The sequence below is a fragment of the Rhinolophus sinicus genome, chromosome 8 (assembly GCF_057876585.1).
Source record: "Rhinolophus sinicus isolate RSI-liver-muscle chromosome 8, RSI-T2T, whole genome shotgun sequence".
Classification (NCBI taxonomy): Eukaryota; Metazoa; Chordata; class Mammalia; order Chiroptera; family Rhinolophidae; genus Rhinolophus; species Rhinolophus sinicus.
The window spans coordinates 48,551,626-48,578,944 of NC_142508.1; the positions used below are offsets into that span (position 1 = coordinate 48,551,626).

General features: G+C 44.8%; 3 protein-coding genes across 7 annotated transcripts in view; 2 read left to right on the plus strand and 1 right to left on the minus strand.

Moving 5' to 3' along the window:
- The window catches only part of RHPN2 (rhophilin Rho GTPase binding protein 2), a 47,897-nt gene extending 31,251 nt beyond the window's left edge, over positions 1-16,646 (plus strand). Inside the window, exons 7-15 of the mRNA XM_019742743.3 lie at positions 1,463-1,629; positions 3,766-3,953; positions 4,357-4,513; positions 6,100-6,219; positions 8,069-8,263; positions 11,185-11,261; positions 11,987-12,133; positions 12,541-12,696; positions 15,322-16,646. Coding sequence (XP_019598302.3) covers positions 1,463-1,629; positions 3,766-3,953; positions 4,357-4,513; positions 6,100-6,219; positions 8,069-8,263; positions 11,185-11,261; positions 11,987-12,133; positions 12,541-12,696; positions 15,322-15,588 — 1,474 coding nt within the window. The 3' untranslated portion in view covers positions 15,589-16,646. The remainder of the gene's footprint in view (positions 1-1,462; positions 1,630-3,765; positions 3,954-4,356; positions 4,514-6,099; positions 6,220-8,068; positions 8,264-11,184; positions 11,262-11,986; positions 12,134-12,540; positions 12,697-15,321) is intronic.
- Positions 16,647-17,065: 419 nt separating this feature from the next.
- On the minus strand, positions 17,066-20,098 carry FAAP24 (FA core complex associated protein 24). 3 transcript variants are annotated; one of them, XM_019742653.3, is made up of 5 exons: positions 19,982-20,098; positions 19,555-19,673; positions 19,293-19,432; positions 18,960-19,112; positions 17,066-17,829 (listed from the first exon to the last, which is right to left on the minus strand). In XM_019742653.3, exons 2-5 carry the CDS (start codon positions 19,658-19,660, stop codon positions 17,578-17,580), a joined length of 651 nt encoding a protein of 216 aa, XP_019598212.1. In that variant the 5' UTR covers positions 19,661-19,673; positions 19,982-20,098; the 3' UTR covers positions 17,066-17,577. The 3 variants fall into 3 exon arrangements, with proteins under 3 accessions (XP_019598212.1, XP_019598211.1, XP_088656321.1); XM_019742652.3 differs by having other exon boundaries at positions 19,881-20,039; XM_088800195.1 differs by having other exon boundaries at positions 19,555-20,037.
- A 149-nt stretch (positions 20,099-20,247) lies between these two features.
- The window catches only part of CEP89 (centrosomal protein 89), a 58,192-nt gene continuing 51,120 nt past the window's right edge, over positions 20,248-27,319 (plus strand). The window contains exons 1-2 of one of the 3 annotated variants that reach the window (XM_088800191.1): positions 20,248-20,416; positions 22,205-22,311. In XM_088800191.1, coding sequence (XP_088656317.1) covers positions 20,378-20,416; positions 22,205-22,311 — 146 coding nt within the window. In that variant the 5' untranslated portion in view covers positions 20,248-20,377. The remainder of the gene's footprint in view (positions 20,417-22,204; positions 22,312-27,319) is intronic. The other 2 variants (XM_088800193.1, XM_088800192.1) reach the window with 2 other exon arrangements.

A 27,319-nucleotide genomic window follows, 5' to 3' on the forward strand; every position in this document is an offset into this window, starting at 1 on the left:
AACAGCTGTTGGTTTAGCTGTTTAGAAGGGGACCCGAGGGGGAGGAGGCTCCAACAGACCTTGCCTTCTTGATTCTCAGAACAAGTGAGCCGAAGAAAAGGGGCTTTTTTTTTTTTTTTTGGTGCTCATTTTATCATCAGAGAAACACCAGGGCTCTGAGGTGGAACTAACAGGAAGCAAGAGTCCTGTCCCCGATGGGACTGGGCTGAGGTGGAGGGTGGGAATCACGTTTTGTCCCAATGATAAGAGCAGCAAACAGAAGTAGATCGAATTTAAAAATGGAAGCAGAACGTTTGGTTCTTCCCAGAGTTGGTATTTTCAAAGATTAATGTTGTTGAAATACTTCAGAGGTGCTGAGTGTGGGTGAGAGGAGACTAAATCCCGATACCTAATGGGCACATTCAGAGTTAAAGTTTTACCACAGCAGGCTGATAGAATGCCTTCCTTTTGAAAGGAAAAGCGGATCACGTTTTGTAAAGATGCTGCTAGCTGTCTGCTCTGGTGAAGGGAGTAAAGGGCATTTCTCCTGGGCCTCAAATTGGGGAGAAGTTGTGTGTCTACTTGCTGATTGATGTGTGAACTTTAAAACACATCCTGAATCCTTTTAGACTTCAGAAAAGATGATGAGGGCTTTGTAATTGCTGTATTTCATGTAGGAGAAACCTTGTATTTTTAAAATACTTCATTTTTTTGAGCAGGTCAGGTTCACAGCAAAATTAAGAAGAACGTACAGAGATTTCCTCTGTGCTCCCTCGCCCACACCCCAACAACCTCCCCCTCTACCAACATCCCCCACCACAGTGGAGGTGCATTTTACTGCAATTGATGAACCTCTCACTGGCACATGATTGCCCAGAGTCCACAGTTTACATTACAGTTCGCCCTTGGTGGTGTACATTCTATGGGTCTGGACAAATGTATCACATGTATCTACTGATTCTATAATATGCAGAGTGGTTTCCCTGCCCTGAAAACTGTCTGTGCTCCACCTATTCATGTTCCCCTCCATCCCCCTCTGAAACCCTGGAAACCACTGATTCTTTTTTTGTCTCCATTGTTTTGCCTTTTCCAGAATGTCATAGCGTTGGACTCCTACAGTATGTAGCCTTTTCAGACCTGGCTTCTTTCACTTAGCAATCTGCGTTAACGTCTCCTCCATGTCTTGTCATGGCTCAGTAGCTTAGTTCATTTTAGTGCTATAGTTATGCACCGAATGGATAGGCCACGACTTGTTTATCCATTCACCTACTGACAGACCTCTTGGTTGCGAAACCTTATTTTTGTGTGCGCTTGTGGGTGTCTTCAGTGTGACCTGGCCCATCACCTTGTTTGACAATGAAAGCCTCATTGCATGTGCATCTTTGAATTTCATTCAAGAAACAGATTTTGTCCATTTGTCACCCCAAAGTGGCATTAACTAGCCAAGTAATCCCTATTCTCACGACACATTTATATTAAATAGGTATGACTCCCTCACTGGGGTCCCAGTCAGCCAACAGAACTTGCTACTGGAGAAGGCCAGCATTCTGTTTAACATTGGAGCCGTCTACACACAGATCGGGACCCGGTGCAATCGGCAGGTGCAAGCTGGGCTGGAGAGTGCGGTGGACGCTTTTCAGAGAGCTGCAGGTGTGTCTCCACGAGGGCTGCCGGGATAGAATCCTGGCGCTGCCAGTTGGCACTGGGTACCCCAGCCGAAGTGGGTCTGGGGGTCCTCCCCAGGCCGCATGGGCCTGAAAAGGCCAGGCCCGTTTCCAGCGCTGGAGTCATTTCCCACCAAGAGAATTATTTAATGGTTTAAACCCTGTGGGCTCAGTCTGGGTTATGGCTCATGGGCACAGTGAATCCTGTGGTTAACAATTAATCTTTTCCAAATGAGTGGCCCCAAGGATGGCAGTGAATGAACTGTTACTTTGAACACTATATTGAAGAACAGAGTATGTTTTACCAGCTAGTGAAAACGTATGCTTTTTTTGGTTTGTTTTAAACCACGCATGCCTCACTAGTACCTATTACTATTTATTATGCCTTTATATGTTGTTCATTCTATGAAGCCTGCCCATCTGACGTTGCTTTTTTCGTCCCTTTGTCAAGAAACGCCTAGTGCTGACTCATTACGGACCCAGGGTCGCCAGGCCGGGTGCTGCTCATGGGTTATCGAGGGTTCTGCCTCGCTCCCCTCTAATAGGACTTGGGTCAGGCATAGCTGGCGTGGGCAGTGGTCAGCCAAAGCAGCACCCCAGCGCAGCCCACAGCCCGATCCCCGAACTGGCACCACAGGTCTCCTTCTGCGCCAGCCCTCATCACTCTGCTTGGGGGTGTTCCCCCGACAGAGAACCTTCTTGAGTATCTCATGTTGCTCTGCAGGGCTGTGAAGAAGCATAGCTTTGCCATTTTTACTTATTATGGAGTGGCTTGTGTTACAATGATTGATCCCTCAGGATGAACCAATATGCTAAGATTCCGTGTGGGAGTTGATTTCTTTCACTGTAAATCCTTTTCTGGGCTCATCTTTCTGAGGAATCTTTATCAGGTGGACTTTGTGACTTGTCTCTGAGATTACAGATAGGAAGCTTGAGAACCGAGTGGAGGAACCGCAGAGGGGAGCAAACAGCCTGCAGCAGTTGCCATCCTTCTACAGGGCGGTTTATGCTTTGTGACAAAACCTGAGGAACCAGTTAGATGGGATGCATGGCTGGAGATTTTATTTTAGCTCCAGGTTGATTGTCAGTTTATGCTGTGACAGTTAATTTTCTAAAGCATAAAAAAAGTCAGCTGAGGGCTACAGCATGAAAATTTCCATTGGAATGGGCTGAGATGATCTTTCCTGGGGCGGGGGAAAAGCCCCCAACTCCTGAATGACCCAGGTGTGAAGTGTTAGCCTCGCCCCGAAAGCCCCTCAGTCTTTCTGCCTGCTTTCTGCTTTTGCCTCCATCAAATGCCTGGTCATGGTTGGAATTTCTCACAATTGTCCCAGAAGAGACTGGAATGGACCGGAGCAGGCTGGTTTCCTTTCTTGATAACAGGCGTAAATGTTTTGGAAATCTGTAAATGTTTTGGAAGAGAATCCAATTCTTTTTAAAACTATGCTAAAGATACATCACAAAATTACCATTTTAACCATTTTTAAGAGCACAGTTCATTGATACTAAGTTCATTCACATTGCTGTGCAACAACTATCAATCTCCAGGATGTTTTCATCATCCCAAACGGACACTCTGTACCCATTAAACAGTAACTCTCCATTCCCTCTTCCTCCCAGTCCCTGGCAGCCACCATTCTACTTTTTGTCTCTATGAATTCCAGACTATTCCAGATACCTCGTCTCGGTGGAATCATACAATATTTGTCCTTGTGACTGGCCTGTTTCACTTAGCACAGTATTTTCATCCGTATTGCAGCATGTGTCAGAATTGCCTTCTTTTTAAGGCTGAAGCATATTCAACTGCACGTATATACCACATTTCATTTATCGATTTTATCCGTTAATGGACATTTGAGTTGTTTGCCTTTTTGTTCTTTTGCGAATAATGCTGCAGAGAGCACTGGTGCACAAGTATCAGTTGAAGTCCCCGCTTTCAATTCTTTGGGGTGTATACCTAGGAGTGGAATTGCTGGATCTTATGGTAATCGAGAACCAGATTTTTTAAGATGCTCCAGGATACCAGTTTTAAATTTCTTCTTCTGTCCTTCTTGTTATTTCTGAACAGCAAGGTAAAATAAATATGATCCCCAACTAATGTGCAAACAATTTCCAATTGTAGGGGTTTTAAACTACCTGAAAGAGACATTTACTCACACGCCAAGTTATGACATGAGTCCCGCCATGCTCAGTGTGCTGGTCAAAATGATGCTTGCACAGGCCCAAGAAAGCGTGTTTGAGAAACTCTGCCTTCCTGGGTTACGGAATGAGTTCTTCATGCTGGTGAAAGTGGCTCAGGAGGCTGCCAAGGTAAGTCTTCCTGGTTCCTGTGACTTTCAGGGGTGGGTGGGATGCGTTGGTGCAGGCCCACTGGGAGCAACAGGGGCTTCCCATGGCAGCTGGCCCAGGACCTGGGCAGCATGCCTGCCCAGGCCAGAGTGTTGCCTTGCATTTTCTTGGCAAGTCCTGTTGTTTCAGATATGGATCACTGATTCCATCTGCAGCTTAGCCTAAAAACCAGCATAATGACAGTTGCCTGATCTCCCTGTTAACTCTGACACTGACAGCACGAAGAACCCTTGGAGTCGCTCCCAGATTCTGGAGCGGCCTCTGGCAGGGGCTGTTGCATAGAAGAAAGGGCTCTTTTTCCGTAGCCGGGGTGCGTGAGGGCCCCTGTGCCAGGCTCCCCTGCCCAACATCCCTTCTCTTTCAGGTGGGAGAGGTCTATCAGCAGCTGCACGCAGCCATGAGCCAGGCGCCCGTGAAAGAGAACATCCCCTACTCCTGGGCCAGCCTGGCCTGCGTGAAGGCTCACCACTACGGAGCCCTGGCTCACTACTTTGTAGCCACGCTGCTCATCGACCACCAGTGTAAGGCGCGGGGGCTTGGAGGCTCTGGCTTTGGTCAGGGTTGTGGTTTTCCTGCCTCCAGGAGACAATGAGCTGGATGGGAGCTGTCTGCCTGCCTTGGAGATGCTCACAGCCTGGGGACAGGTGGTGGGAAGACAGATGGCCTAGGCAGCTGTCACACAGGCCAGGCTGGGATTAAGCGTTATACGTTCCTGCTGTGGGAGGAAGAGGGGAAGTGTTAATTCTGCCTGGGATGGAGCAAATAGCTTCATGGAGATGACTTTTCACCTGGAATCCAGAACAGGGCTAGGACCAGGGCTAGGACAAGTGAGGCTTCAGCCTCAGGCACAAAATCTAAGGGAAGGCCCCAAAACTCAGTAATCAAGATAACATGGTATGGTGACATTTAAAATGAATCAGAATTAATACAAAAAATTTCATGGGGATCAATATTTTAAATAAAGACAGTGGTCGGTAACAGTGCTGTGCTGAGCCACAGTGGAGCCTGAAGCAAAAAGGAATTTGGGTGTTTTGCTTCTCATGGATTTTTTTGCACCGATTTTGATGTTTGGAAGCTTGTATTAAAATATTATATATCTCGATTGCTGAGTTTTGGGCACCTCCTTAAACTTTTAGCCCAACTTGAGTGCCTTACTCTGCTCGTCCTAGTCTTAGCTTTGATCTCAAGTCAGGTGGGGCTTTTGTTGTAATTAGTACTAATTGAGGCAGCCCCAGAGTAATGAAAAGGATCTCTTCTGGAGGCAGACTGCCTGGGTTCATTTCTCCGCTCTGCCATTGACTAGCTGTGTGATCTTGGGCAAGTTACTTAGCTGTTCTGTGTCTCAGTTTTCTCATCTCTAAAATGGGGGTATGAAGAGAACCTATATCGTATGGCTGTTATGAAAACTGAGTGCCTCTCTGCAAAGCTAAATAGTATATGGTGGGCTCTCTGAAAGTGTTAACTGCTACTGCTAGTATGATTATGTCATCTATTAGGCAGGGCAAGTCATGTAAGCCAGTGGAAATACAGTGCTTCAGTAAGTGTGGTGGAGACAGCAGTGAGGCAGCAGTTGGATTCCTTGGTGTAGTAGTGGGCAGTTTCTCATTTGAGTTGGACTTTGAACTCTGAGGAGTACTTTTCTAGCTGAACAAGGAAGCAAAAGACAGCTAGAGCAAGAACACTGTCTGAGCTCTGGGATGGAAGCCGAAAGTGTTCAGGTAGTGCTGACTGCTTTGGTGAGGTTAGAGGGGCACACGTGCCAGAGAGGGTGCAGGCACGGAGGCCACGAGAAATTTGAGGCGGGGCTGTGCCGAGAGGTTCCGTGAGGTGGGCGGCCTGGAGGAGGTCAAGAGCAGGGCCTCAAAGCCACATCATGAGCCCCTAGCGTGTGCCTGGCTCTGAGTGCAAAGACCTGTGGGCTGGGTTGCCTGGGGTGGGTCCAGGGGCCCAAAGGAGACCTATTATCCCAAGGGCCTTGTAAAACTGGAGAAGAAAGGCACCTGAAGATGTGGGTGAAAGAGAAATCTCTAAGTGGGTCTGCAGCGCCATCTCCAGAGCCCATGGCCACAACCACAAGAAGGAGTTAACCCCCCGGTTCTCATTGCAGTGAAGCCTGGTGCAGATGAGGACCACCAGGAGAAGTGCCTGTCCCAGCTCTATGAACACATGCCAGAGGGACTGACACCCTTGGCCACACTGAAAAACGCTCATCAGCGCCGACAGCTCGGTGCGTATGGGCTCTCCTGCTCCCTCTCCTCCTCCCTCCTCGTGCCCCATTTGGTGCCCAGCTGGTCCTGCTCACCGACACCCCCAGACAGGTCCCAGGGCAGGGCTTGGAGACTGGGGTCCTGAGTCACTGTGTCCCCTCTGGATTCAGAAACCATGAGGGGTAGTCCCCTAACCTCAGTGGGCTTCCAGAACTTGTTCTCACAGGTTCTGCGAGGGCCCTGGCTCCCGCAGTGAAGCTAGAGCTTTGACAATCTTTCAGCACCTTCTTGGTTCTTGGGGTTGGCCCTTGGCCATCCTACTGTGGAGGGACATGGTGGTTCCTATTCTCAGGCCACACCTGAGAACTAACTGGTCATGAATCGTCCTGGTTTGGTCTCTGCCACGTCTCAGAGTGAATATGTGCAAACCTGCATTCCTCCACTACCCAAACCTGCCCCCCAACCCCGTCCCCACGTTTGCCCATTTCAGTGATGGCAAATGCATCCTTCTAGGTGTGCAGGCCAGAAAACTTGGACTTACTCTCCGTCCACATTTGATTAGGAAATCTCACTGACTACCGAGTAGACATAACCCAAATCTGATTACTTCTTACCCTACCACCCTGGTCCAAGCTACACTCATATCGTGTTTCCCCGAAAATAAGACCTAGCTGGACCATCAGCTCTAATGCCTCTTTTGGAGCAAAAATTAATATAAGACCCGGTCTTACTTTACTATAAGACCAGGTTTTGAATAATATAATATAATATAATAATATAATATAATATAATATAATATATTATAATATAATACCAGGTCTTATGTTAATTTTTGCTCCAAAAGACGCATTAGAGCTGATTGTCAGGCTAGATCTTATTTTCGGGGAAACACAGTATAATGTTTACTAAACAAACACAGACTTGCTGAAACCTCACACAATCCTGAGATAGGTATGGTATGATCTCCATTTTTCATTTGAGGAAACAGTGGCCCAGAGAGGTTATACAGCTTGCCCAGCGTTTTGCAGTGTCCTCATACCTGGTCTCCCAGCTTTCCTCTTTGCTTCTTCATAGTCCATTCAAAATCAGGCCACATCCGTCCTCTGCTCACACCCTAATGGGCTCCCATGTCACCCAGAGTAGGAGCAGAAGTCCTCACCCTGCACTTGTAAGGTTGGACACGGTCCAGCCCCTGCTCCTCTCTGCCCTCATTCCCTACCCTTCTCAGCCACTGTCACTCCCTCTAGCCACATCCCCAAGCTCCTTGTGGTCCTCGAACACGTAGGCATGGTCCTGCCCCAGGGCCTTTGCACTTGCTCTTCCATCAGATAACCTCAAGGCAGTTCCCTTACTTCCTTAGGGCACTGTTCAAAAATTTCCTTCAAAACAGACTTTCCCTGACCACCCATCAGAGAAGAGCAACTTTCCATTCCCAGTCTTCTCTGTCCACAGCTGCCTATGCTGCTTTACGTTTCTCCATAACCTTATTGCCACACAGTCCATTGCATATTATTTTGCTTGTTAATTATCTGTCTTCAACCACTAACTTGTCATCTCCATGAACGCTGAGCCTAGTTTTTGTTCACTGCTTTCTCTAGTTCCTGGAATATTCGGTAACTATTTGCTGAATGGATGTTTTATAGACATAAGTGAGCATAGTGCATATGCATTTAAGAGGGGCTCCATGGGCCACTGTAAGCTGTGCCCTCCTTAAAAAAACAAAGAAGGGACTCCAGCCGTCCAGGCAGATCCTTCAGAAGAGAGAATGTCCATCTCTCTGGGCTGATCCTTGGGCACTTTGGCTCTCCTTGAGGTACATGCGTTGCAATTTAGGACCCATGTCCCATGGCATTGCTTTCCTGTTGGCAGGCAAGTCCCATCTGCGCAGAGCCATTGCCCATCATGAGGAATCGGTGAGGGAGGTGAGCCTGTGCAAGAAGCTCCGCAACATTGAGGTGCTGCAAGAGGTGCTGTCCGTGGCACACCAGCGGTCCCGGCTCAAGTACACGCAGCACCAGGAGGACGACGATCTGCTGAACTTGATCGATGCTCCCGACATTATCTGTGAGTGACCTGGGTGCTTGTGCCAGGGGCCGAGTGTGCCGTGTGAGAGGCGGGGCCCTTGGGGCGCTCAGCCTTTATTTGCTCATCCTGCAGTGGGTGGGCAAACTCTCTGCGCTGGAGAGGACGAAATGCTTCTCTTGCCCATTTACCCCTGCCCGAATCCAGGGCTCCTTTATGGTCTCAGCCTCCACAACCCCTTTGCAACATCTGACTCTCCTGCTGCCTCTCGACACTCCTCCCTTGATGTTGGGGCACCTTGCCTCCTTGATCTGTTCCCACCTTCCTCTCCATCCCCCTTTGCTTACTGTGCTTCTTGCCCAATCCCACCCACCCCTCCTGGCATTCTCAAGGTCCACCCTTCCTCGTTTATTTCCAACCTCCTTTGGGGTTCCAGACATCACCTCGTCAGGAGACCCCTGAAACTACCTTTCACCTTGACCATTTTTGCTAGACTCGACATCCACATACATTCCGTCTGCCTTCTGGGAAACTGCACTTTGCTAACCGTCTTTTACCTCTGGCTCCATGGTTTGAAAGCCCAGTGCATCCTTATTCCTGCTTCTAGGCTTGTGCTTTCCCTTGTTTTCTCCATCTTTTATCGGCACTAACATTTTCTTTTAGGACAAAAATTCTTTTTATTATGAAATGAGAAGTAAAACTTTGGCTGATATAGTGGAACCGGGGGTGCAGGGAAAATGTTTACTTTGGCACTGAAAATTCTTCAGAACCTACCATGTTTCCCCGAAAATAAGACCTAGCCGGACCATCAGCTCTAATGCGTCTTTTATATTATATTATACTATATAATATAAGACCTGGTCTTATATTATAGTAAAATAAGACCAGGCCTATATTAATTTTTGCTCCAAAAGACACATTAGAGCTGATGGTCCGGCTAGGTCTTATTTTCGGGGAAACATGGTAGGTATCGTGTGTGTGTGTATGTGTGTGTGTGTGTGTGTGTGTGTGTGTGTGTGTGTGTGTATGTTGAGAACACTAAGATCTACTCTCTCAGCAAATTTCAAGTATACTATACTCGTATAGTATTGTTAAGCATTGTCACCAGGCTGTGTGTTCGATCTCTAGAACTTACTCATCTTGTATGACTGAAACTTTGTACCCTTTGATCAGTATTTCACCTCCCCCGCCCCCATACCTGGCAGCCACCGTTCTGCTGTCTGCTTCTGAGTTGGACTGTTGTAGACTCCACATGCAAGTGAGGTCATGGTCATGCGCCACCAGCATTTTCTAAGGCTCTCCAGGGAGTAGAGCACTGACCTAGGTTCAGGAATACAGAGATGAACCGCATAGTTGTTGCAGCCCTTGGAGAGGTAGCAATCGTTCCGTCCAGGAGGGCAAGAGCTGGGGAGACCTCCCTGAGAGGTGACTTTGGAGGGAGGAATGACTAGGGTCTTCCCACGAGTTAGGGGAAGGAGAGGGGAGGCGGCCCAATCGAGGGAACCCCCTTTATCCTTACACCTTCCCACCCCACTTCCTACACCTCTGTCCCTAGTCTCTGGAGTTCCACCCCCTATTTTCAGGGACCAGCTCCTTAGAGACAGAGAGAGCCCTGTTCAAGCTAGAATCCTGGGCTTGTCTGTAGTAATGTTGGCTAATACCTACTGGGCATTTGAGGCCTGCCAGGCACAACAGTGAGCACCATTTGTATACAGAATCTCACTGAACTCTCCTTCCAACTCTATGAAGGAGATACTGATATATATCACCTTGGTCTGAAAGATGAGGTGATAAAGGCTTAGAAAGATCAAAGTCCTTGCCCCAGGTGACAAGGCTGGTCGGGGGAAGCAGGAATGGCTCCCAGGGATTCTCCTTCACGGACACTGGCCACCTTCTTGCCCCCTTGTCCACATAGTGTGCTCTGTGGCCAGGAGGTAGAGCTATAACCTCCTTGGAGGGTGGGACACACACGGCTCCTGGTGAGGCTGTGCAGGGGTGGTGACACCACTCTTAGCGGATGAGCAGTCTGTCCAAACCCAACGCTACTGTGTTTCCCCCAAAATAAGACCGGGTCTTATACCGTATTTCCCCTAAAATCAGACTGGGTCTTATGTTAATTTTTGCTCCAAAAGACGCATTAGGGCGTATTTTCAGGGGATGTCTTATTTTTTCATGTACAACAGTCTACATTTATTCAAATACAGTCGTGTCATCTTCTTCTGGAACATTGTCATAACGTACTAAATGCATCCGTCTGGCTGACGACCTTAATTGGGGCTTATTTTTGGGGAAACACGGTATGTCAGGCAGGTTATAAGAAGCCACAGGATCATCCTGTAAATTGAAGGGTGTGTTCTACCTTGGCAGTGCCAGTCTTCTCCCCCAAGTTTCCTTTTTAGACTATTGTTCATGTACACTCTGGGATCCTTTGTGAGAAACTGACTAGCCTCGTGGTAAGGGTGAATTGGGCCTGCCCCAGATATGCTGGTGGAGATTTGAGCTATCGATGGACGCGACTTGGCAAACTCACTGCTCATTGTGAAATCCTCACATCACAGATTACTAATGAAAGAGGAATCCCATCTCCCTCAGGACTTTGTGCTATGAGACATGGTACTTCCGTACCAGACACACCTGATGGGGTTTTATGAGTGCCAAAGGAAGGCCACCAGAACATAAATAAGCCACTTGAATGTGTCTGGTTCTCACTATTTCGTCCCAGCCCCAGAGTGGGGTATGGCTCGTCGTAGGTACCCAAATGGAAGGTACAGGTCACACTGGGTCAGGGGGTTGACTAATAGTCCATTTTCTGTAGTGTTTGTCTAAACCGAGCAGAAGGGACAGTGACAAGGAGAAAGATTTGCTTCCTCTTCCCTTCCGAGTGAAGACTTAGACCTGAGTTTTCAAGGATAACTTTCAATTACAGAAACATTTATGCTTTCCCTTTGAATTTTCTTTTTTAGCTAAAACTGAGCAAGAGGTTGAAATTATATTGCCACAGTTCTCCAAGGTGACAGTAATGGATTTCTTCCATAAGCTGGTATGTTGAACACTTATTTCAAAATGACCTAAGGGGGCAGTTTTTACATGTTGCAAGTATGTAAAGGCTACTTTTAGATATTTTAGATTTTTTACGTAGAGATTTTATTTTATTTTATATATATATATTTTTAAAACAAATTTTATTGGGGAACAGTGTGTTTCTCCAGGACCTATCAGCTCCAAGTCATTGTCCTTCAATCTAGTTGTGGAGGGAGCAGCTCAGCTCCAAGTCCAGTCGCTGTTTTCAATCTTTCATTGCAGGGGGCACAGCCCACCATCCCATGCAGGAATTGAACTGGCAACCTTGTTGTTAAGAAGCTTGCGCTCTAACCAACTGAGCCATCCGGCCGCCCCTCTGGCAGCTTAGTGGCATCTTGTTGTCTTCAGTCTAGTTGTGGAGGGTGCAGCTCACTGGCCCATGTGGGAATCGAACCAGCAACCCCGTTGTTCAGAGCCCGCTCTCTAACCAACTGAGCCATCTGGCTGCCCTTAATTAGATATTATAAATTTTAAAGATATTTTTATTTACAACATATTGGCTATTTTGGGGGGAAATGGCGATGTTCTCATGACTGCTGTAGCATGTGTTATCCCAGATGGTATCACGAGCCTCTGAGCAAGGCCAAGTGAAATCTGCAAGGACAACAAGGCAATACTTCCTTTATCTTTCAAATGCCTGATTCAGCCTTCAGATCCTACAGCTAACGATGCTCTATTCCAAAGGGCCCTTTATCTGTGTTTTCGGCGAACAAGAGATGGACACCTCCTCGAAGCATTCGCTTCACTGCGGAAGAAGGGGATTTGGGGTTCACCTTGAGAGGAAACTCTCCAGTTCAAGTCCACTTCCTGGATCCTTATTGCTCTGCTGCGGTAAGCATGTGCCGTTCTAGATTGGAAGCAAGACTCACTGGCATCATTTATTTATTTATTTATTTATTTATTTTCCAGTTACAGTTGACATTCAATAATATATTAGTTTCAAGTATACAGCAAAAACTCACTGGCATCTTTGCAGGCAGTCAAACTAGTAAAATACAAAGAAAGCTGCTCAAACAAATATATCTGGGTGAATGAATTTAGGGTTCCTTTATGTAGAAGGCCTGCCATTATGCAAAAGGCCTTTCACGGATGCTACATGCCCGAAGGAAAAAAAGATTAATTTTTGCTTTCTTGAAGCAAACTTAATGTAAATATCTATTTTGATAATGAACTTGGAAACTGATTCAGGGAATTGAATGAATAGAACATTGACCTTTATTTATATCAAACTTTTGTAGCTGGCAGGAGCCAAGGAAGGGGATTATATTGTTTCCATTCAAAACGTGGATTGTAAGTGGCTGACAGTAAGCGAGGTTATGAAACTGCTGAAGAGCTTTGGCGAGGACGACATTGAGATGAAGGTCGTGAGCCTCCTGGACTCCACCGCATCCGTGGTGAGCGCTGACACCCCGTGGCAGTACATAGCGACTGAAGTCGGTGTGATAAGCTGGTCATTGCTGCAATGTGCTTTCCTTGGGTCAAAGAGATCACTGGACACCTTCTATTTTTGATCCTGTAGATCAAACCACCAATTGGTTTTGCTGATTACAGCCACACTTTTGAATCACGAAAGTACTACATACTCATGGTAAAAAAGGAGTCAAATGATACAGAGGGCTTAAGACGTTGTGAGAGACCGTCTCCACACGTCAGAGAGCATTTGCTGCTCTCCTATGAGACCTTGGGAAGTGTTTGTTACCTGTGAAAGTTCAGGTGAATAGTTATATCCTCCTTTTTTCCCTAAGTGGGAGGAATCATTCCATATGTATTCGTCCACACTTTGCCACGTTTAATAATGCGCCTTAAAGACTTCCCTCTATCACAACGTTCATTTATTCATTCAACAAATATTGATTGTTAGCTGTGTGCCAGGCCCTCCTTAGGTGTTGGAGCTACTGCTGGAACTAGATAAGCTCCCTGCCGCCCCCACAGCTGCCAATAAGTAAGCAAATAGTCATAATTTTGATAAGTGCTGTAAAGAGAGTAAGATGTGTACCATACTAGAATGAGTGGGGGTAGGGAGAGGCTCCTCTAGACAGGTCTTGCACTGACACTTGAGTGACGAGGAAGAACCTCTTGTATTCAAAGACGTGCAAGAGAAGCATCCTGGGCAGGGTGACCAATGGGTGCAGAGGCTTTGTGGCAGGAATAAGCTTCTGCTAGACTAACGAAAAAAGAGGGCTTTTTGGCTGGAGCATCGTGACAGCAGTTAAATGAGGTGGAAAGGAGCCAGGGCCTCATTGGCAGTGGTGGGACTTTGGAGGCCACTGAACCTTTTAAGAAGGGGAATGAAATGGTAGAATGTTTATTTTAGCAGGATGTTTGCTGCCTGGAGGCTGGCCTAGTGGCAGCAGAGTGAGCTGGCTGTGGCAGTCCTCCAGGCCAGTGGTGCTAGCTGCTTACCCTAGGAGGCATGACACTGGAGATGGAGAGGGGTGGATGCACCCAAGACTTATTTTGGAGGTATTGCTAACGGGGATTTGTAGATGATTTGTGTCAAAAAGATGGTGGAAAGAGAGATGACGCCTCAGTTTTTGGCTTGAACAGCTGCATCATTTCTCAGAATGATGGGAATGGGTTGGGGTGAGGGAGGTAGAGGGGAGAGAAGACAAGTCATGCAGTGAATGTTTCATATGCCCTTAGACGTCCAAATGTAGACGTAAAGTAGGCCATTCGATGTTCGAATCTTTAGTTCGAGGGAGAAGTCAGAGAGAGAATTAAATATTTGAGAGTCATCAGCATAGAGAAGATACTTAAAGCTGTAAGAAACGAAATGAAATTGCCTGTGAGGGGTTGAGGGCCGGGGATTAGACTCTGAGGTACCATGAGCATCTGGAGTTCTGTTAGAAGTGGGTGCAAAGGGAAGTTGTGAAGGGAGGTTGGAGAAAAAGGAGCTTCTGAAATCTAGAGAAGAAAACCCTGCAGGGAGAAAGTGGTTGGCTGTGTTGCAGTTAAGAGGTGCAGAGTGAGGGACGTGAAGAGAGGGACTTCATCCAAAGGCGGCACACTCGAGTGACCGCCCTTTATTGCGACATCACTCAAATTCCTTGATTTACATTATGAACAATGTACCCAACCACTTTAGGTATGTGGTATGTGTATTTGTATAGATGGCCTGATTTCAGTGCCTGGAACATAGACGTTCAATAAACATTTGGTGAACAAAGCAATCTCAATGTTAGGCAAACCTAAGAAGCAGGTGATAACCCACGTGGAAGTGTCTAGAAAACAAGTTTCTTCGGATCTCCTATTGGAGTCCTATACAATCCTTTAAAAGTTAAAACAGTAGTAGTGTTTAATAGCTAGAGAGTTTCATTGGGTGAGCATGACGGCTCTGAAGATGGATAGTGGTGATCGTTGCGCCACAATGGGAATGTAATTAGTGCCACTGACCTGTACGCTTGAAAAGTTAAAATGGTAAATTGTTATTTATTTCCCGTTTAAAAAAATAGGGGAAAAGTTAATAATATCCTCACCGTGGATTCTATATTGTCTTTAAAGAGAATGACGTTGATCTGTACCTAATGGCATGGACTGAAATCCCAGTGACGAAAGCAGGGTGCAGACTAGTGTGTAGTGTGTTCCTTTGAAGGAAAGACAAATGGTGACGTATACTTACGCACATATCATTACTTGTGAAAAGTGTAACAGAAATGTGTTTACGTCGGGAGAAGGGCCTGGAAGCCAAGGTGGGAGGGACACCTACTGTTCATTGTATGTATTTTCATATTGTTGACCATGAGTATGTATTACTTTTTCAAATATGATAAGAACCTTAAAAAGTGTGTCATGGTCCTTAACCTACATTAGTACTGGTGAGTATCTATATTCCTTAAAAATTGTCCTTGTTTTTAAGAACCTAATTCTGTGTAAGCATTGGCCACCCCCGTTTCAGAAGTGTATCAACTTAATTTTGAAAAGGATGCTGTACGTGCAGAATGGGAGTCTCAAACTTTGCTGTCATTTATCAGATACCCGGAGGATTTCTAACACTCTTTTTCTTCTTTTTCTATGTGCAGCATAATAAGTGTGCCACATACTCGGTGGGAATGCAGAAAACGTACTCCATGATCTGCTTGGCCATAGATGACGATGATGATGATAAAACTGACAAAACCAAGAAAATCTCAAAAAAGCTTTCTTTCTTAAGTTGGGGCACCAACAAGAACAGACAGAAGTCCGCCAGCACCTTGTGCCTCCCTTCGGTTGGGGTTGCCAGGCCTCAGGTCAAGAAGAAGCTCTCCTCTCCTTTCAGCATTCTCAATTCCGACAGTTCTTTGTACTGATGCGAGGAAACCAAAACATTTCCAGTGCTGACGAGGCCTTCGTATTTGTGCCATAATGGAAAATTTCTAGAGTTTCAAGTCCTGTTTTCTCATAGTGTAACCTTACAATGGACATGTCTTTATGAATGAAAGTAACGAGAAACCTAGAAATTTGGTGACAGACTTATTCAAGGAATGTCACCATTATTGTTGTGAGTTATTTATTACATAAAGTATTGTAAATAGAATGGTGTTGAAAATCTGGCTATTTTTAATGGCTACAATGATGATTTTTAGTTACTATCAGAGTTAAATTGGGGTTACCTATATTGGTCCTATTTGTAAAAGTTTCCAGGCTTGGGTAATAGATCCCTCCTTAAACCAGAACCCAGATGAACCCAAATTAAGGCAGATCAAGGGACTATAACGATGGATTTAAATTAGTGTTACTAAAAACTGTTCCAAGAGCTGCTTTCTAAGGGGGATTCATTAACCTAAAATGACAAGATTTTACTATTATTTCTACATAACATGAATGCTATTTCCAGATACAATCTAGTGCCAAATTTGTCATGACTTATTAGATAAAACAGTTTAGGAGTGGCTTTTCTTCTAGTTACATGTCATTTAAAAGTTGCTAACACAGTGACAGTGTTAGATGAAAATGCTGTCTACAAAGTAGATAATATACTGTTTGATACTCAAAACATTTTTCATTTTGTTTAAGGTAGAAAGTGCATAATTGTGTATTTTAAGAGTCAAGATGGGTTAAAACGTTTTATAAGGTAAATATGTAAATGATTCTAGTTTAAAGCTCTATTTGACTTTTAAAAATGACATTTTTACCAACTGATTTCTCTTACTATAAATTGGATGATACTGTGATTCTAGAAAGATTCACTGTTGACATAGAACATAGAGCTAAAAAAATACAGCATTGAAATCTAATTTTGAGAGTTAACAAGAATTTAAAGTATTTTCTAGTGTGCAATATCAAAAGGGAAGTTTGGGAAAGTGTATCCACTGCTCTTAGGGGCATTTTTGTATAAATATTTAAATAAACACATTCACCTGCTTGAGTTAATGTTTTTTTTTACTTTTTCACTTTAATTCCTTTCAAATTTTTTCTATCCTAGTGCACACGTTTTTATTGGTTGATTTTTAAAAATTACTAACATTTCACAAAACAGGACTCTTAAGTTATCTTAGTATCTTTGAACACACATGGCATCTTTAATTGTATTTATTTTTTGAATGGTCAAGTGTACCCTTTGATTCCCCATCCCTCCTTTCTGGATACAGCTGCTCCTGCCATTTTCCGGTGTATCTCCCCATTGTTGGGCTATACATTTACAAGCACATTCTTTTCCTCCACCCCACACACTGGCTTTTTATCTTCAGATGGGTACTCTAGACTCCAAGGCTTTCTGTGTTCAGATGTGCCCAGTGATTATAAACAAACTGCAGCTACCAGGAAGGGAAGAAGGGAGGAAGAACAAAGGCTGTACAATTGTTTATTTACACTGGCAGCAGCCTTCAAAGCACAGGTATATTAAGACCAGACCTGAAGAACAGTGGCTCTGCCACCAGGAACAAGGGACTTATGGTACACAGTGCTTCATTGTAGGTTTGTTTCCTTTAGAAGGGCATATCTACCACCTGAAACTTGATAAGACCTTTCCATGACAGATGCAGGTCAAGGTCACACATTCAAATCTGCCCAAGCTGGCTTTTTGCTGAATCTGAGAGTCCCTAATTCAAGTGACTTTCAGGAAGATGCCCCCTGGCCCTCTTCATGCTAGTAGAATGGGGCAGCGCCATCTGGGGCCCACTAACTTAAATGCCTCCACCCAGAGAGCAGGGCAGGACAACCAGCAGGTTCCGAACACTCAGGCTTCCCTCATCTTTCACTGATTGCTGTGAGAGGGAATCTTTTTTCTTGGTTTTTAAATATGAAAACAAGACCCTGTAGTTTGTTATCTAAAGGAGAAAATGCAGATGCTGTGAGAATTATCTCCTGGACTGTGTGAAGAACGCATGAATTTGCTGTGCTACTGCTTGCCCAACGACCGGCTCCAACTCTTGGATGGAAGCATTACTTAGTTGCTGGATACTTGGAAACTTCTGAAGCAGAAGGCGAGCTTTAATTTTTCCAATTCCTGGGATCTGTTGCACAGTTTGAAGGAGGGACTGCTCAGAGATCAGAGCACGTTTCTTCCTGAGAAAAGGGTTCTTACTGGGCTCTTTGGTTTGTTCTTGAACCTGAACAGAAATTAAAGGAAGAGCATGTGAGTGCCCTCTAGAGGACAAGTGGTTTTCTTAAAAATCTGTGGAAATTTTAGTTTTTCCATTGGTTTCAGTTTGACTTAACCACTACAAATGTTTTCATATACCATGAATATGATTTTTCCAGACATCAGCAAAATTAAAAGATGAACCATATGGTTACATAAGGGAGTAAGAGATTAAAAATTAATTTACAAGAACTTGAGTTTTCAGAATGCTTAGGATAAAACCAATGGAAACATACTCTGAGGAATTCAAACATATTCCTAAGGGCTACTAAGAAACGTTTCAGTTGTATGACAGTAAAATGATGGCTATACCTTAACTGGACCTGCTTAATACAGGACCTGGAGGGAGCTGGCCTATCAAAGGAGAAGCCCAGTCTTCAGTTAGTGGTGGATATAGGAAGGCAGATAACAGCATTACATCAAGAGAAGCTAGGAAGAGTAAAGCAAAAAACGTGGTGGACAGACATGGAGGAGAGAGAGCTGTGAACCACATAGGACTGCATTTCCAATTTGGTTGTCAACCCTAGCTGCCCATCAAAGGGGAAGATTTAAAAACAACACAACAAAAATGCCTACTCCCACACTCTGATTTTTAATCGGTCTGAGGTAAGCTCACGTATTACTATTTTGAAAAGTTCCCCACAAAATTCTGATGTATAATCAAGTTGTTGTACAATCGTGTAATCAAACCAGGTTCAAAACAAAACGTAAACTTGCACTCAGAGCGCTGATGTTTAACAAAAGATATGTGGGGATGAGGCAAAGCAACTTCTAGTTGACATTTTCACCAGCATCAGGACAGAATAATGAAGGATGGAGTCATCAGAGCCTGGGAGTCGAAAATCGGGTCTCCAACCTGTTCACTTTGTTATACACTTGCCGAGAATGGGTGGCAAACTCAGCGGGCTACAGAAGCAGCTTCTGAACTTACATTCCTCAAACAGGTTTTCTAAACCAACACAGAATTAGATTGGATTTGATGGACTCAGGAAGAAAGCATAGCAAGGGCGGCTGGCTGCTAGAGGTAAAGGATCTTTGAAGGTCAGCTGAGAGTCCACAAGACAGAGCTATAGTGGAGGAGTAGGAATCAGTACTTACTAACTGGATCATGAGGCAGGATGCTTCCATTTGGCTGGCCACTGGCAGCAACACCATGCCAAGGTCCAGCACAGTAAACTTCTGTATGGCTGGGAAGTACTGTTCACTCATCTGCGTTTTTTCAACGATTACAATTCCTTTAAGATTACTGGACTTCAAAGAAAAATAAGCAACAGTAAACCATTTTGTAACAAAATTCCTTTCAAGTTTAAGAAAGCTATCACTCCAAGAGTGCTTGGCACGGACAATGGTTTTATAGCATTATTGCCAACGTATGAGGGAGGTGGAACAGAAGTCAATTTTCAAGGTCAGTTTCTTCAATTCGGTACTTACATTTCTAACCACAACAAGCCTCTTTCGGTAGCTATTTCCTGCCACCAAATCGGCTTCAGTGATATAAAGAATGCAGGATCTGCTAGACAAGTAAAAATCTACCGGTGTCAGGCCATCCTCAAAAATAAGTTTGATTTTCCCTTAAAATGCAGACAAGAAAATAAGTTCCGTGAGTTCTGATGAAAAGGGGGCAACTGGTAAAACGTTTTTTAAAAAGTGGGGTGAGGAGAGAGAGGGTTTACACAGAGTGCAGCCCACCGACCTTGCATCCCTTGCGTCAGCTGCGACCCACGCCATTTCTCATTGGCCACAACATGCCCCAAAGGCACGTGCACTGGGCCTGTGAGATCAAGGGGGCTCCTTTCCATCCTCCGCCTGGATCTAAACAGGGAAATGTAAGACAGCACTTGAGCAGGCTCTCCTGACATGGCCCTACATTCCGCTCGAAGGTGGGGCCTCTTTGGCAGGAGCCGGTCTGCAGTGTTCTCTAAAAGACTGAATTATTTGCCAAAGTCTAAGGACCTGAAAGTTTCTGTCCTGCTAGTCGCGTCCCTCATTTTCGTCACCTGCCTGGTTCCTGATACCTACTCAGTCCGCGCTGTGGCTCCTCACTCCAGTCCAGGGCGGGGCCCGAGCTGGCCGGGGTCCCACCTCAGTCCCACGATAGGGGCTCCGGTGACTTGACCTACCGCGCACCACTTCTGGTTCCCTCAAGCACAAGCTCCGAGTCCTTCGTCTTGCCCGCCCTCTTCCTCTCACAGAGTCGGATTGGCTGTGGCGTCAGAGATCGACATCTAATCTGGCCAATAAGAGAACGGATAGTGCTCACAGTTTCCGCCCCAGCGAGGATTTGAGTGGACCCGCTGGTTGCCAACAGCAACGGGTATGAAGTATCCTTGGCTCTAATTGGCCGGCGAGAAAGCAGAGCCAGTGGCAGACGTGGATGTTGCGAAGTCATTTGCGTTGAAAATGCTTCTGAGCTAGGCCAGCGGGCGGAGCCAGGTTTTAGGGAGCGGTCCTAGGTTTTGAAGTGACCTGTGCTTTGTTCGGTCCAGCTCCGGTGTGACCACCGCCCCGTAGCAAGGATGCTCCTCGGGTTTCGGAGACGCCGCAAGGGCCATTTTGTAAGTAGATCCTCGCCCGGCCTGCGCTCTGGCCTGGAGGCCAGGAATAAAGTGAGGAGCGTTTGAGGTGTGGCCTGAGATTGAGGCAAGGTAACGGCGCAAGAGGGAGTGGTTTTTCATTGGAAAAGCCTGGATTTTTCGTGTTCTGAAGAATCCTTTATCCCAGGGTCAGCCTCAGTCGGACAGGAATCTCCCTGTCTATCCCGCAGCATTCGCTCCGCTGTCGGGGAGTTCACTCTGGCACACGGCGCAATCCTGCTGGATGTTCCCGAGGGGAGTCATTCTTGATTCCTCTCTCTGCCACCCACCAAGGACACCCCATCAGCAAGATCCATAGATTCTACCCACCAAATACATCTGACAGCTGTTCCCGCCCCCGCCGCGTCTTCCAGCATCTACCTGTACTGCTGCAGCGGCCCCGTACTTCTCTGCTTCCCCTCTTGCCCTTTCCCGAGTCCGTTCTCCACTTGGCAGCCAAAGAGATTCTTTTTAAACGCAAATCTGATCGTGCTACTCCCCTGATTAGAACCCAATGCCCCCAACTCACTCTCTCCCCGTCTCCTTCCCTCTGGAATGTCTGCTCTTCAGGTTGGCCATGCAAGTGAAACTGGGGTGGAGGGAGGGCTGCAGGAGACATTTGGAAGGTCTGTCCATCCCTCACTCAGGGGTCCCCCAAACCCTGGCTGTTTCTTTTGGTTACTCCTCCCTTCAGTCCCCTATACCTTATGCCTACCACTGCCTGATTAGTCTTTCCAGGGGCCAATTTCAGGGGGTGCTCCTTCCTAGGCCACAGGATCTCCTTAGTCTGGTATCAAAACTTAAATGGAAACAATCCCCACTCTTACCCCATCCCATTGTTCTAGCCTCTCCCTCCCAGGTGCCTCTGTGATTTCCAGAGCACTACCAGTAATGTCTTGCTTCATTCTTTTGTTCATGGTGTTCCCTCTTCCTACAATGCTTTTCCATCACATTTCCCAAATGTGAGAGCAGTGGCCATCTTTGAAGACCCAATCTAAATGCCTCTGTGATTTTTTTTCCAAGGAGACATTGGAGGGCCCATTGCTGGCCCCCAGACCTGAAGGACCCCTTGCTGGCCCCCAGACCTGAAGGACCCTTTCCCTCCCTGGGCCACCTGAGCACTTTGTCTTTACCTCGCCATAAGTCTGTGTCATATAAGTATCTGGGTGTTTTTCTTCTGTACTGTTCATATGTTTGAATGAATGGCTGGTGCACAGAAAATGATTGGGCTACATTTAGAAGCTTCTGAGAGACTCCCAGGTGCCTAAAGCAGGATTCTGCGACTTGCATTGTGTGTAGGAAACTAGCGTTTGTTATTCTGCATCATGGAAACTGCTTAATCTTTATTAAGCCCCTCCGAGGTATTAGACAATGTGCTAAGCGCTAGAATTCAGGGTTGATAAAGACAAGAAGGTAGTCTGCTCTCAGGAGGCTTCTGCAGGGAGGTGGCAAATGAGTGAGTAGCGTCATCAGGGGCTATGCTGTGAGACAAGTGGAGGTGCTGGAGGTTGACTCGGGGGTCCGGGAAGCCGCTCTGAGGAAGGGAGGTTGAGGGTCCCACAACAGGCAGCTGTAATGGTGCTCCCTGAGTGGGCATGCTTGCCTGGCCCGATGGGGATTGGGGATAGCAAGGGGTGGAGTGGGCTTTATGGTGGGGCTAGATCCCTGGGTGGCCAGTGCAAGTGTCCCCTCTCAGGCCCAGGGAGGAGTGGTGGCAGGACCTAGGTGATTCCTTACACCAATGACCTCTACTGGATTTTATGTGTGCAGAAACACATCATCCATGGCCTTCTCCCTGCAGCCAGCATCGCACCAAAGGCAGCTGTGCCCCGGACACCTCCTCCCCGCAGCCCCAACCCCTCTCCAGAGAGACCAAGGTGAGTCTCAGGTGAGCAGGCACTGAGGTAGGTCACCCTGTGCTCAGCCACCAAGTTCTGGAACTGTTCAAATTGGCAAGAAAATTATAAGTTAGGTGATTTGAATCATGTCCCTTGAGATGTTTGTCATAGTTTCATAATTTAATATGGTTTCTCTGTGGGCTAATGGTCTAACCCTTTCAGGTGTATGGAGTTCTCACGTTTCATAATTGAATGCAATTCGTGTTTTTTAAAATATAAAGCATTAAAGCCCAATTATTTCGGTTGATCGTTTGTTGAATATGAGTTGTACACATAATTTTCTTTTTAAACATAAGTTTGCCTTTAATAACTGCTTGTGGGAAGGAAGGAGAAGGGGGTTCTCTTCCCAGGGCCTGGGTTTTCCCCCATCCTCCAGTGCTCCTAACACCAGAGAGCTGACTTTGTTTTATACCTAAACCACTGCCTGTGCCTCCAAGATTTTAGACACAGGAAAATTTTAGACCGTTGTTTATCTATAAGATACTCAGGTATATGACTTGACTATTACCAGTGAGAACAAATTTCATTCAAGGGCGGTACGTTCTCTTTAATGTTCTTTGAAACTAGGATATTGTATGCCTCCTGCTGTTTCCCCAAAAATAAGACCTAAACGGTTAGGCACTAGCATGCCGTAAGCACTAGCATGATTTTTCAGGATGTGTGTCATATAAAATAAGCCGTAATGCATCTTTTGGAGCAAAAATTAATATAAGACCCGGTCTTATTTTCGGGGAAATACGGTAGGGCTTATTTTATATTATGAGCATCCTGAAAAATAATGCTAGGGCTTCTTTTCTGGTTAAATCTTATTTTTGGGAAACACAGTATATAAAAAACACTGAAATATTTTTAGTGTTTGTTTTTTCATTGGTACCATCTTGATAACAAGAATAGCCATTTATTAGTATTTACTCTGTGCCAAGGTCTCAAGTAAGTGCTCTAGAAGCATTGTTTCATTTCATTCTCTCATTGACTCTACGAGAGGGGTCCTGTTGGCATCTCTCTTTCAAACTCAAGTGTGTGTCATTTGCCCAAAGTCTCACAGCTGGCGAACGGTGGCATTGCTGCAATGCACTTGAAGTTCGTCCGGCTGTTCAGTGTTTGTGTGAACAACCCTTAAGTTGTGTCATTAGGACATAGATGTTTATGTGTCAGCAATAGTGAGAGTTAGCTTAACGTTCCATTATAAAGCAGAAAAACAAACCAACACGTGTCATTTCATGGCAAGCATGCTATAGACTCATTAGAAAATGTCTGTAGTTTCCTGTGCTTTACGAAAATATCTACCTGGATTGTAATCTTTATAAACCCCAAATAATCTACATGGCTTTAGCAAATCTGGCCTACTTCTCGATCTTTTTATTTTTAAAAAATGACATTCAAATTAGTCTTTGATATTATTCCACTTCACATGTAATAGTGTAAGAATCTTACAGCAATTTACTTCTGTTTCCTCCTTCCCATCCTTTGTGTTACTGTTATCATATATTTTAATTCTATATGCTATAAACCCCACAATATGCTATTAACTATTTTTGCTTTACACAGTCGTTTATCTTTTTAAGAACAGTTTTTTTTTTAGGTATAATGGACATATGATAAACTGTACATAATTAAAATGCATAATTGGTGGGTTTTGATATGTTTACACCCATAGAACTGTTAGCACAATCAAGATAATGAATATATCCATCATCCCCCAAAGTTTCCTCTTGCCCCTTTATAATTCCTTCCTCCTGCCTCTCTCTCCCATTCTCAGGTAACCACTGATGTACTTTTTGCCACTATAGATTAGTCTGCATTTTCTAGAATTTTATATAAACGGTATTATACAAAATTATTATGCTGGCTTCTTTCAACATAATTATTTTGACGTTCATCCATAGTATTGTAAAAATCAGTAATTTGTCCTTTTAATTGTCGAGTAGTATTCTGTTATACGAATATACCACAATTTGTTTATCCACTCACCTGTTGATGGATATTTGAGTTGTTTTCAGTTTTTGGCTACTAGAAATAAAGCTGCTATGAACATTGTGCATAAATCTTTGTTTGGACATATGCATTCATTTCTCTTAGGAGAGGAATTACCTGGGTCATATACCAGGTATATATTTATTAAGGAATTGCTGGGATGGCTGGATGGCTCAGTTGGTTAGAACGCAAGGTCGGAACAACAGAGTTTCCGGTTCAATTCCCAGGTGGGATGGTGGGCTGTGCCCCCTACGACTAAAATTGAGAACAACGACTGGACTTGGAGCTGAGCTGCGCCCTCCACAGCTAGATTGAAGGACAATGACTTAGAGCTGATGGGTCCTGGAGAAACACACTGTTCCCCAATATTCCCCAATAAAAAATTTAAAGAGAAAAAGAAAGAAATTGCCAAACTGTTTTCCAAAGCTGTTATTCCATTTATGTTCCCACCAGCAGTGTCTGAATTCCAATTTCTTCACATTCTCACCAACACTTGGTTTGATCAGGTGTATGTGGGGGGGTTTATAACTTTATTTGACAATTAGCCATTAGTTCTCATTCACATTTATTACCCATAGGTTTTTGAAAGTGGTGATAGGTGCATAGGTAACACTGTGTAGAGCTTGTTTGGTGAATCTTCATGTTCATTACGCGTTCTGGACAACCATATACCCATAAGGTATGGAACAGTCCTTATTCTTTTGGCCCAACAGCTTTGTTGAGCCTGGAGTGAATGTGCACATCAGGAATTCCTGTCTCCTTGCTGGCAAATTTCAGGAATTCCTATCTCCTTGCTGGCAAATTTCTGAATCTCTTTGAATGCCCAAGGGACCATTTCTTGAAGCTCACTCTGTGGATGCACTTGTGAATGTTGGTGGGGTACTCTCTGGTTGCCACCTCAGTGATGGCAGAATGGCCCTTTCTCACCACCCTTTTTTGTGGGAGCCATTCTTTCAGGCCCAGGTTGCAGAGGAAGAGCGTGAGGGATTGATTGTCTTGGCCAGTCTTTAATTTCGACCATTCTAATAGGTGTGTAGTGGTATCTCATTGTGGTTTAATTTTGCATTTCTCTAGTAACTAATGGTATTGAGCATCTTTTCAGGTGCTTATTTGCCATTTGTGTGTGTTCCTGTTGTAGTGTCTTGAGAATTCTTTATATATTCTGGATATGTCCTTTATCAAATACGTGATTTGAAAATATTTTTTCCCTGTCTGTGACTTATCTTTTCATTCTCTTAACAGTATCTTTCAAGGAGCAGAAATTCCTAATTTTTACGAAGTTCAACTTGTCAGTTTTTTCTTTCAGGTTATGATTTCAATCTAACATCTAAGAAATCTTTGCCTAATCCAAGGTCACAAAGATTTTTCTCCTGTATTTTCTTTCAGAAGTTTTATAGTTTTCGGCTTTACATTTAGGTCTATGATCCATTTTGAGTTAATTTTTGTGTGGTGGGGGATATGGGAGTTCCTCTTTTTTTTTTTTTGCATATGGTATCCAGTTGTTCCAGCACTATTTGATGAAAAGGGTGTTGTATTAGTTATCTACTAGCATGTAACAAATTATACCGAAACTTAGTGGCTTAATACATAAAACATTAGTGTTTTTTGTCTATCTCACTATGTTCTTTTTAAAAAAATTATATATTCTTCTTTCTGTATTTCACTTTGGTTCTTTTTTATTGTTTTGCCTTCAATTTCACTAGTCTTTTCTGCAATGTGTAATCTATTCTTGTTTTTTTGTTTGTTTTTATTAAAGATTTTATTGGGGAAGGGGAACAGGACTTTATTGGGGAACAGTGTGTATTTCCAGGGCTTTTTCCAAGTCAAGTTGTTGTCCTTTCAATCTTAGTTGTGGAGGGCGCAGCTCAGCTCCAGGTCCAGTTGCCGTTGTTAGTTGCAGTGGGCATAGCCCACCATCCCTTGCTGGAGTTGAAGTGGCAACCTTGTGGTTGAGAGGACATGCTCCAACCAACTGAGCCATCCAGGAGCTCAGCGGAAGGTCAGCCCAAGGTGCCGTATTCCATCTTAATTGCAGGGGGCACAGCCCACCATCCCTTGCGGGAGTCGAGGAATCGAACCGGCAACCTTGTGGTTGAGAGCCCACTGGCCTATGTGGGACTCGAACTGGCAACCGTCAGCGTTAGGAGCACGGATCTCCAACCACCTGAGCCACTGGGCTGGCCCTGTAATTTATTCTTAATCCTATTCAGTGTAATTTTCATCTCCTGAAGTTCAAGTCTTTTTTATAATCTTTCATGTCTCTACTTAGCTTGTTGAACATTTGGAATACAGTTATAATAACTGTCTTAATGTCTTTCTCTGCTAATTCTAACATGTGTTCAGTTCTGAATGGGTTTTGATTGATTATTCTCTTAATTATGGGTCATGTTTTTCTGTTTCTTTGCCTGTCTGGTTATCTTTGATTGCATACTAGACATTGTTTTGAGTTTCACATTGTTGAGTCTAGATATTTTTGTATTCCTGTAAGTCTTCTTGAATTTTGTTCTGGGATGTGATTCAGTTACTTGGAACTGATTTGATCTTTTGGGTTTTGCTTTTACGATTTGTTACGTGAGGTCTGGGACAGTATTTAAGCTAAGGCTAATTATTCCCCACTACTGAGGCTGAGGCAAGACCTTTTGAAGTATTCATGGGACCCAGTGTCCCATGAATTATAATTTTTTTCCTGCTGTCTATTGGGAGTAGATACTGACCTCAACCATGTGTAAGCATCTGGAACTGTTCCTCTAATCCTTGTGGATGGTTCTTCCTCCAGTCCTGGGTAGTTTCCTCACACTCATGCACAGAGGAGCATTTTGCTACAATGAGGGGGGCAGATTTCCGGAGTTCTCTCTGTTCAGCTTTCTCCTTTCTGGTACTCTGTCCTCCAAATTCTATCTGCCTTGGTTTTCCCGGACTCTCAGCTCCATCTCCACAACTCAGGGAGTCTGCCTAGCCCCACCTCAGTTCCTCCTTCCTGTGCTGTGACCTGGGAATTCTTTCAGGCAGGAAA

What these genes read in the sequence shown, in the direction of transcription:
- FAAP24 (XM_088800195.1), bottom strand. Translation starts at nt 19,720, where the DNA reads ATGTCAGGAGAGCCTGCTCAAGTGCTGTCTTACATTTCCCTGTTTAGA. An exon ending in GGCTTGTTGTGGTTAGAAAT is followed by an intron (nt 19,113 to 19,292) that starts GTAAGTACCGAA and finishes TTTTCTTTGAAG; the next exon opens with TCCAGTAATCTTAAAGGAAT. An exon ending in CCTGCCTCATGATCCAGTTA is followed by an intron (nt 17,830 to 18,959) that starts GTAAGTACTGAT and finishes ATTTCTGTTCAG; the next exon opens with GTTCAAGAACAAACCAAAGA.